The 10,791-nt window shown below is 41.6% G+C and overlaps 1 protein-coding gene across 1 annotated transcript in view; it reads left to right on the forward strand.

Moving 5' to 3' along the window:
- The window catches only part of Desi2 (desumoylating isopeptidase 2), a 54,619-nt gene that overhangs the window by 8,072 nt on the left and 35,756 nt on the right, over positions 1 to 10,791 (forward strand). Inside the window, 1 exon segment of the mRNA XM_029538785.1 lies at positions 4,786 to 4,858. Coding sequence (XP_029394645.1) covers positions 4,786 to 4,858 — 73 coding nt within the window.

The raw sequence follows: 10,791 nt of genomic DNA on the forward strand, positions 1-10,791 counted from the left end.
TGGGGTGAGAGTCTTAAGCCCACACCCACAGTGACACACCTACTCCAACCAGGTCACACCTATTCNAACCAGGCCANACCTCCAGATGGTGCCACTCCCTGGTCCAAGAATATATAAACCATTACACACAGTATCAATGAAAGATAATTATAACCCCCAAATAGTGTTCCTCTTAGTAGGTCCTTGACTTTGCATAGAGTAACTGTTAGCCTAGTAACCTTTTAAAAGTAGAATTTTGAAGCATACAAAAGAATCAATATAGAAATCATTTATGATTGGGAAGTACTCAGAGGTCAATTTTTTGCAAGCATATCAGTGACTAAAGGTGTAGGGGCATTGCATTAGCTACTTTTTCTCGTTACAGTAGTAAAATTCCTAACCAAACCAAAACACTTGCGGGAAGGACTTACTTAAGCTCACTGTGGCAGCAAATACATGAGTGTCCAGTCCCTTTTCATCTTCAGAAAGGAGAGAGGGATGAAGACTGGAATTGCATTTGCTTTCTTCTTTCCATTTGGTCCAGGAGCTTGGCCCAGGGTGTAGTGTGATTCGTCTTGAGTGCATGATCCTTTAAAGGATCCTCAGTTAGTAGTCAAGATGGCTTAGGGGTTAAGAGCACTGACTGTTCTTCGAGAGGTCCTGAGTTCAAATCCCAGCAACCACATGGTGGCTCACAACCATCTATAATGGGATCCTGTGCCCTCTACTGGTGCGTCTGAAGACCGGGACAGTGTAATCATATGCATAAAATAAATAAATCTTAAAAAAAGAAAAAAGACAAAAATTTAAAGAAGAAGAATTCTCAGCTGTTAGAACTTTTCAGTGTTGGTTGCCTCTTTTATTTCTGGGAACAGGATCGGATATTAAAAAGCCAGCTGAGGCTGAGAACGGGAACTGGGCTACCAGAGTGGGAAGAGAAGGCAGTTGGTGGAAAAGATATTGTTAGGAAGACACTTGAGGTGGAGAAGCTGATCTAGCAGATAGGCTAGAACAGCTGTTATAGTTTGGAGCTACTACTATTGGGAAACCTGGGAAAAGGGACGGTTTAATCAGACTGTTGGGAAGCTGAGGGAAGAACAACGGGTAGGGAGAAATGTTTGAAGGGGCTGGGCAAGAAACTGGAAGGAGGGCTGGCAGGGAGTTTAGAGATCTGGTTATTGTAAAACAGCTAGCGATTTTACATAGGGAATGATGCTGCCCACATTCAGAATGGGTCTTCCCTCCTCAGTTCAACCTCTCTGGTAATGCCTTCAAAGGCATGGGATATATCACTCAGGTGATTCTAAATATTTTCAAGCTTATAATCAAGATTAACTATTACAAGTCAACCCTTTGTCTGCATGATACTCAAACATATTTTTAAGTCAAAATTTTCTGCCTCTGGACTCCGTAGGCTCATGCTCACCTTAATGCAAAATGCATTCATATCAGTATCAAATTTCAAAACTGTTAAAAATTCCAGAGTCTCTTCTGAGACTCTTGAATACTCTTAACCCCCACAGAGTTAAGGAACAAGTTGTATATTTCCCAGGTACAGGATAAGAAAAGCTATTTCCAAAAGAAAAGAATAGGAACATAGCAAAGACAGTATGGTTCCACATTTCACCTTTCCATTGGGACTGACAAAAAGCAGAGGTGTTAGGCTACATTCCCTCACTGCCGCCGGGGTGGGTGTGGGGATGGCAGAAGACAGCCTAAGATGGGGACCCCAGCCCAGGCAAGAAAGGAGACAGGCTGAGGCTTAGGAGGCAGGACTTCCTAAACTCCCAGGTATCTAGTCACCAGTGGGAACCTTACAAAGTTGGAACAAGGAGGCTGGGCAGGCCGACAGCAAGCCCAGGGGTGGGGGTTGGAGGACTCTGGCTTAGCTCAGGGATGAGTCCCCGGACTGTGGTTTTTTGTTTTTTTTTTTCTTTTTTTCTTTTTTTTAAAAAAATATTTATTATATGTGAGTACACTGTAGCTGTCTTCAGACACTCAAGAAGAAGGTGTCAGATCTCATTATGGATGGTTGTGAGCCACCATGTGGTTGCTGGGATTTGAACTCTGAACCTTCAAAAGAGCAGTCAGTGCTCTTACCCACTGAGCCATCTCTCCAGCCCCCGGACTGTGGTTCTTGATGGGAGAGGCAGTCCTTGCTTGTTCAATCTGTTTATTGTTCATCTTGGGAAATAGGTGCATATGGTTTACTGAGGGTGGACCAAAGATTAAATACCTTTTGCAGGAAGGAATGTCTGGGAAGGGAAGCTTATTGACTAAACCACTTGGGACCAACCCATCTAGATACCTCGTTAGCATGGCGAAATCTGTATTCTGTGCTGTTCATGTGGAGTGTCGTGGTCATGGGCAATGGGGCATAAACCGGGTAGTCAGTAGATGATAACACCTACCTTTCTCAGATAGGAGAAGTACTGGGGTCTCTGAATCCTCTCAACCTTCCCAGTTTTTGTCTGGTGATATGGTTCCACTTGCTCAACAGGACAAATCAGGCTAAAGCAAGACAGAAGACTCAATCCAAACTCCAAGACCTGAAGCTTGTTTGTTGTCTGGAGATCTTGATAGCATTATATGTGTGTTGGTTTGATTGAACTACCACCCCCTATTTTGGTCCTTTGAATACTTGGTCTCCAGTTGGTGGTGTTCTGTGGGAAGGTATAGGAGGTGTGCTCTTGTTGGAAGAGTATATCACTGAAGGCGTGCTTGAAGAGTTTGAAGACTCAGGCAGTGGAGTGTGCCTTCTGCCTACACTTTGAGATATAAGCTCTTGGCCATCTAGCCTGCCTGCTGCCATGCTTTGCCCCTGTAATAGTGATAAACTCTTACCCCTCTAGAACCATAAGCCATAAAGCCTTCTTTGTGTAAGTTGCCTTGGCCATGGTATTCTATCACAGCAATGCAAAAGTATCTAATACGGGGCTGGTGAGATGGCTCAGTGGGTAAGAGCACCTGACTATTCTCCCGAAGGTCCGGAGTTCAAATCCCAGCAACCACATGGTGGCTCATAACCATCCATAACAAGATCTGACTCCCTCTTCTGGAGTGTCTAAAGACAGCTACAGTGAGTGTACTTACATATAATAAATAAATAAATCTTAAAAAAAAAAAAGTATCTAATATAGAACAGAACTTGATACCAGGGAGTGGCCTGGTGCTGTGAAGAACCCTAACATGTGGGGTCTGGGTGGAATGTGGAAGGCTTTGAGACATTGTACTACATAAGCCATAGAATGCTGTAAATAGGCTTACCAGCTCATCCTAATAGGAGCTTGGAAGGCAGTGGAGAGCTTTGCAGATCATGGAGGCCCAGCTCAACAGGTTTAGAAGGGAACAATGTTAACTACCAGGCTACAAAACATTCCTAGGCTATTGGGGTTGGGGGGGAGGGGTAGCTGCTTTCTGCCCAGGGTTTAAGAACTTACCTGAGGCTAAATTTAAAAGTAATGGACTAATTTCTTTGGCAGAGAAGAATTCAAGATAGCCTAATATTTACTTGTCATGAAGTTGTTAGTAATTACTCTTAAGTTAATCTACAGGAAAAGGAGCAACTGGGCTAAAAGAAAACATACTTTTTTTTTTTTTAAGTATTATTATATTTAAGTACACCATTGCTGTCTTCAGATGTATCTGAAGAGGGCGTCAGATCTCATTATGGTTCGTTGTGAGCCACCATGTGGTTGCTGGGATTTGAACTCAGGACCTTCAGAAGAGCAGTCAGTGCTCTTAACCGCTGAGCCAACTCTCCAGCCCCAAAACATACTTTTTGAAGAGGAAAAAAAAGGCACCAGGAGACTTACAGTTTCAGCTAATGCTGTAAGAGATAATGAGATTAATAGCCAATCTATATTGAAATAAAGGGAGGGGTACCAACTTGTGAATGGGAAAGGCCTAAGCAATTTTCTGCTCCTAGGAAGGATAAACAGAAGCTTCTGCATTTAAAGCGATCAAGTATTGGACTGAGCACAAGGTCTCCAATGGAGGAGCTAGAAAAAAGACAGAAGGAGCTGAACAAGCTTGCAGTCCTATAAGAGGAAGAACAATATGAACTAATCAGTACCTCCAGAGCTTTCAGGAACTAAACCTCCAACAAAAGAGTACACATGGTGGGACTCATGGCTCCAACTACATGTGCAGCAGAGGATGGCCTTGTTGGAAATCAGTGGGAGAGAGGCCCTTGAATCTGGGAAGGCTGGATGCCCCAGTGTAGGGGGGAATGCCAGGTCAAGGAAGCAGAAGTGGATGGGAGGGTGAGCAGGCAAAGGGGGGATGCGATAGGATGGTTTTGGAGAGGAAAGGGGATAACATTTAAAATGTTATCCCAAACTTGGCTGTCCACATAGATACTGCTTTTAGAGTCATGAAGGGCAATAGAATTTCCCACAGTTTCAGAGAGTCAGCTAGTATGTGAGGCCAACTAGTATATGGCAAGGCTGTCCTTCCATAGAGACCATTGTCCGAAGCCATGGAAGGGAAGCTCTGTTGTGTTAGAGAACCCAAGGTTTTGGAGCTGTGAGAGCCATGGGACATTTCTCTCTAGAGTTGTGCACAGGGAAGGAAACCAGCCCAAGGGACAAAAGTATGCTACCAGCAGCAGAACTGGAAGGGCAGAGTGATCTAAGCCTTTGACATCAGGCATGGGACTATGGGGTTTGGAGTTTGTCCTGCTGAGTTTCTGTTTGTCTTCCTTGAGTCCAGTATTCTCACTATACCCTGATCCTTCCTTTTGGTATAGTAGTGTATATTTTCTGTCATTGTGTTTTGGAAGTAAATTGTTTTTCTATTTTACAGGGGAGTTACAATTAAGAGATTGTGGAGTCTGAGAAGAGACTCTGGACTTTTAAGCAGCATTGCGACTAAAAGAGTAAGGGGACTTTTGAATCTTGGGATCCCCTAAATACCTTTTGTGTTATGATATAGCCACAAATCTATAGGGGACAGGGAGTGGAATGTGGTGGTTTGAATGATACATGCCCTTCCATACTCCTAGGCATTTGAACACTTGGTCCCCAGTTTGTGGCACTGTTTAGGTAGGATTATGAGGTGGTCTTGCTGGAGGAAATATGTCACTGGAAGCTGGTTTTGAAGTTACAGAAACCATGTGTCATTTTCAGTTTGCTTTCTCTGTTTCCAACTTAAGGTTCAAAATGTGAGTTCTCATCAGCTCTAGATGCTCCTGCCTTGCTTCCCTACTGTGATGGAGATAGGATCTTATCCCCCTGGAACCAAAAGCCCCAAATAAAAACTTTCTTCACTAAGTTGTGTTGGTCATGGTGTTTTAGCACAGCAATAGAAAAGTTAACTAAGTCTAGATTGTAGTAGCCTTGAGTAGTTCCTTCCCTCCAGGTTTGCCTACAACAAATGGGACCTTGTTCTTGGGCAGGCTGTACTCAGTGCCTGTAGCTTTCTTAGGTATACTCAGACCCCATAGTCCTGGGGATCTCTGTTGTAGCTGGCTCCACCTTCTCGGCTTTTATACTGTGACTTCTTAGGGCCACCATGCAGAGACTCTAACCCTGACACACAATTGCCTGGCCTCAGCGTCCTTCTGGAACCGTGGTGCAGGACACACGATGCTTTCTTCTTTTGCATGCCTGCAAAACTAGTACTGTTTGAATAATGATGCCAAGTTCTGCTGCCAGCTTTAGGTGTAGCTGGTCCCCTTATACACCACAGCTATGACTTCCATGTAGTGAGGCGATTCGGGCTGAGAACACACCTTTCTAGGCATGTGGGATTTTGTTGTTTGTTTTGTGTTTGTTTGTTTGTTTGTTTAATCAGGGAACCTCCTCTTTCATTCCAGTTCAGGCTCTCTCTTCTTTTAAAGTTGCCTTTTTTACAATAGCCTTCAATAGGCAGAGATGATGATGATGATGATGATGATGATGATGATGATGATGATGATGATGATGATCTTCTTAATCAAGGATACCTTTCCTGGTTATGTCATTACAGAATGCAAGGTTTCTCTTAAAAGGCACTAGTCTAACAATTGCAGCTGCTGTCTTCACTTGTGCCTTTTCTGCATCTTTATTATGTGTGTTGCATGATGGGTTACCATGAGGTCATGCCATAGCATACATTTGGAGGTAGGAGGACAGCTTTGTGCACTCAGATCTCTCCTTTTTTCTTTCTTTACATGAGTTATGGAACCAAACTAGATTTCCAGGCTTTTGTGGCAAGCATGTTTACCACATAGGCTTCTCCTTGGCCCCTTTTTGTATTCTTTTTTGTTTGTTTTTTTGTTTTTTGTTTTTGTTTTTGTTTTTGTTTTTGAGACAGGGTTTCTCTGTATAGCTCTGGCTGTCCTGGAACTCACTTTGTAGACAAGGCTGGCCACGAACTCAGAAATCCGCCTGCCTCTGCCTCCCAAGTGCTGGGATTAAAGGCGTGTGCCACCACGCCCGGCCCTTTCTGTATTCTTAAACTCACAATCCTTTCCTTACCAAGCATGGCCTTTTCCATGTTTCCCTGCTCTCTTCTGTAACTGTGCATCATACTAAGAGAAATAAACAGTAGTAACTAGGCCACCGCCTAAAATGTTATGCTGTCTAGAAATTTACCTGCCAAACAACTTAGTAGTCCACTACTTTTAAGCCACTCTCACTTATATTTTCAGGACAGAGGCAGAGTGGAGCTAGGTTCTTTACCAGGCTGTGATACAAATGACTTCTAGCCCAGATCTCAGTAGGGCCCCTGTTTCCCTCTGAAACAAGAGCGTGGGCTTCCAAAATGACTACATTTCTCTTGGCATTTGTTTAGCTACTTTTCTGTTGCTGTAATAAAACACTCTGACCAAAACAGCAGCAGGGGTGTAGTGTGTTATTTGGCTTATACTTCCAGGTCACAATTCATCATTGAAGGGAGTCAGGCAGAAATTGTGGAGGAACACTACTTACTGGCTCACTCTGTGGCTACCTTTCTTATACAGCCCTGCCTTGGGTAGCACCACCCATGTTGGGCTGGGCTCTTAATATCAGGTAGCTATTGAGGTAATGCTCTAGACATACCCACAAGCCAATCTGATCAGTGCAGGTTTTCAATTGAGGTACCCTTTTCCTAGTTAACTCCAGGTTATATATTAAGTTAATAATAAAAACAAAGCCGGGCAACATCCTCCAGAACATTTTTCATCTTGGAAAAGAGAAAGTATCTGTTCTGCTTCCCGCCCTGTAAATTTGACTGAACATACAGGTTTTTGCCTTTTTTTTTTGACTCCTCAGTATCTGTTTATATTATATGTGAGAATTTCCCCTTTCAAGGCCGAATAATATTCATTGTACTTATGTACTACAGTTTGTTTCTCTATTCATCTCTTGGTGATTAATTCTACTTTTTGGTTATGATTAGTAATATTACAAAAACAGGTGGAGATCCCTGATCCCTAGCTTTTAAAAACAAAACAAAACAAAAAAATTATTTTGAATATATGTTGGCTTCTTTTTTAATTGGGTGCTCATTAAACCCTTAAGCTCGATAAGAATAAACCTTTTAAGAATAAATGTGACCGCCTGCGGCCACACGAACCAGGTCCTCCTAAAAAGCAGACTGGGGCTAAAAGAGAATAAACAGCGCGAAAAGGAAGAGGCCAAGACAAATGCTGATCAAAGCCCAAAGTTTACTGAAATTCTGTACTTATAAAGGGGGAAAGCCCATCTCCCACAGATCCACTCTTGATGCCTGTCACTAGCCTGTAAGCAATTGGTCTGACAGCATAGTTTGGCAAGGTGTCAATCACTGGGTTGCCTGCTGTCTCAGGAATCTCAGCCTCTCAGCAAGTAGCAGTGTCTTGGAGAAGAACAGCACAATAGAACTATCCAGGTGGGAAGGCTCCACCCCAGGTGGTCTCATTCTCAGTGGCTGCAAGGTCTGAGCTAGCTTGCTCAAGGCTGGGGGAGGCTCCAATTAATTAAATATATATAATATATAATAAATATTAGCTGGACTGGGGCATAAAATTTATATATGCTCCGTGGTCCTGCCTGGGAATTATGGAAGCTGGCGTCCGTGCCTGGCTTGGGACTTAGATTTTTCTATGAACTATTCATATCCGTCAAGGAGAGTATGTGCAACTTGCTTGTGTTTATTTTGCACAAAAAAACGGCTCTGTGGTATATTATTAATAAACCACGGCCTCTTGGCACATACCTCTGTCTTAGATTTTGAAGTAGTCCAGGAATCTCTGTGGCCCGTCATTGACTAACTGGCCCTCATAGCACACCTTATTCCCAATCAGACCAAAACCACAATATATACTCAGTATATTTCTTCATATCAATGAATTTCTGCCACCTGCGCTTGCTGGAGGCAAGGCTGCAAGCTTGGTGAAGACAGGCTGTAGGGCAGTGACTGACCTACTTGAAATACAAAGCAGAGAGTTGAAAAGCAACAGGATAAAGACTTCTTTGGGAAAGTCCAGGTACTTTATTCAGTTGCAAATTAGCAACGATCAAGCTCAAACTCTGGCCTCATCAACAGAAGGGCTGTAAATTCTCTGGAAGTGGAGGCTGTGCTCCAAATTAACTCTTCTGGCTAAAAAAGATTTTTAGCCATCATCAAGGTTGGAATCATACTTAACTAGAAGATTCAGGGTCTATGTCCACTTGACAAACCAATCTTTCAGGCAGCCATTGTGCTCTGTCTTCTTTTTGTGAAAAAAACACAGACAGAACTCTTCCCCAAATTAAAACAGGGTCTGGACCATTCTGTGTATTATTTAATGGGTTCCACCATTTAACCATGGCATAAGAACTAGAAGGAACTGGATGCCAGTGGCGATCTGCTGCAGACTGACCTTTAACATCAGTTTGCAAAAAATTTAAAACAAATGAGACAAAAGCAAAATGTGCTTTTGGTGACATTAGGAGGTATAATTGCCCGTTTTGTTTTTTAAAGCCAATTTTTCAGAGTGCGATGAGCATATTCAACAATTCCTTGTCCCATTGGGTGTAAGGAATTCCAGTTTTATGTTTGATACCAAGTTCCTTACAAAATGAAATAAAATTGTTACCATAATAGGATAGCCCATTATCTGTCTTAATGACTTTAGGCAATCCCATAGCATTAAAGGCTTGTAAACATTTCTAGAGGCCTCTCCTGTATGTAGAGAAGCAAAAAGAAATCCTAAACAAGTGTCAGTACAAACGTGTATACATTTTAATTTTCAAAATTCTACATAATGAGTTACATCCATTTGCCAAATATGATTGGGCATAAGGCCTCGTGGATTAAACCCTAAATGTGAAACTGGAGATAATGTAATACTTTTAGGGCAGTGTTTTACAATCATTCTTGCCTGCTCCTTAGTGATCTTATGTCGGAGCCTTAAGGTATGGCTAGAGAGATGAAATTTATCATGATCATGTCTAGCCAATGCAACAGGATCTGAAACTAAGGCCTCTCCTATTAAAACTCTGTCAATGCAATCATTGCCTGCAGCTAAAGGTCCAGGACAACCAGAATGAGCTCATATATGACCAATATAAAACGGATTTTTTTGAGCAAGAATGATGTTTTGCAATTGTGAAAACAGAGATCCTGCTGGCGTATTAAAGTTAAATATACCACAAGTCTCCAATAAGGGAATTGATTGTGCAACATATAAACTATCAGTAAAAATATTAAAAGCATCATTCACAGACTGAAAAACATTCAGTACCGCTGTCAGCTTGTCCCAGGAGTGTAACTGAGCTGAGAGGCCAGGAGTCTCTATGACTACCTGTTGATTAATCATAAGATATCCAGCTCGCCCTTTAGAGGAGCCATCAGTAAAAATCAAAAGAACATTATGCAAAGGCTGTAAAGAGGTCATATTAGGAAATATCACCACATGTACATTTAAAATTTTTATCAACCTATTTTGAGGATAATGATTATCTATAGTTCCTATAAATCCTTTTTGAGCAAGCAACAAATCCATACTGTGCTACTTCAGCCAAGTATCTTGATCTACACTATAAGACTAAACAATAATTGGCTCTTTGCCAAAAATAAGTTAGTGCCTGCTTTCTTCCAAGTATAATCATCTGGGCTACTGCTTCATAATATGGCAGGATATTATGTTTAGGAGATATTCTCAAATGTATCTATATTAGAGGAGCCCTTTGCCACAACAATCCTGTAGGCATATGAATTAACATCAAAAATTAACATGTAAAGGCAAAGAGTAATCTATATAAGTAACAAACCGTTCTTCAATAGCTCTTTCTACTTGTTTTAAAGCCAGCAATCCTTCTGAGGTTAAAGATCTAGGGGAGGTAGGATCAGAACTCCATTTAAGAATATCAAATAAAGGTTTCAATTCTTATGTAGTAAGCTTTAAATAGGGGCGACGCCAATTAATATCACCTAACAATTTTGAAAATCATTTAAAGTTTTTAAGCTGTCCCTGTGAATAACTATCTTCTGGGGAAAAACAGCTTGATCTGTAAGTCTAAAACCCAAATAATTATAAGGATCCTGAGACTGTACCTTCTCAGGAGCTATTTGCAGTCCTTTATCACCTAAGGCCTGCTGTAAATCTCTATAACATAAAAGCAAGTCCTGAGGGTCTTTTCCCTCTAATAATATATTATCTGTGTAATGAACGATGTATATAGTAGGCCATTGTTGTCTTACAGGCTGAATGACTTAGGCCACAAACTTTTGACATAAGGTAGGACTATTAGCCATGCCCTGTGGAAGAACTGTCCATTGTTAACTTTTCATAGGTTCCTTAATTTTTTTTTTTTTTAGATTTTTTAATTTATTATTATATGTAAGTACACTGTAGCTATCTTCAGACACACCAGAAGAGGG

The sequence above is a fragment of the Mus pahari genome, chromosome 5 (assembly GCF_900095145.1).
Source record: "Mus pahari chromosome 5, PAHARI_EIJ_v1.1, whole genome shotgun sequence".
NCBI lineage: Eukaryota > Metazoa > Chordata > Mammalia > Rodentia > Muridae > Mus > Mus pahari.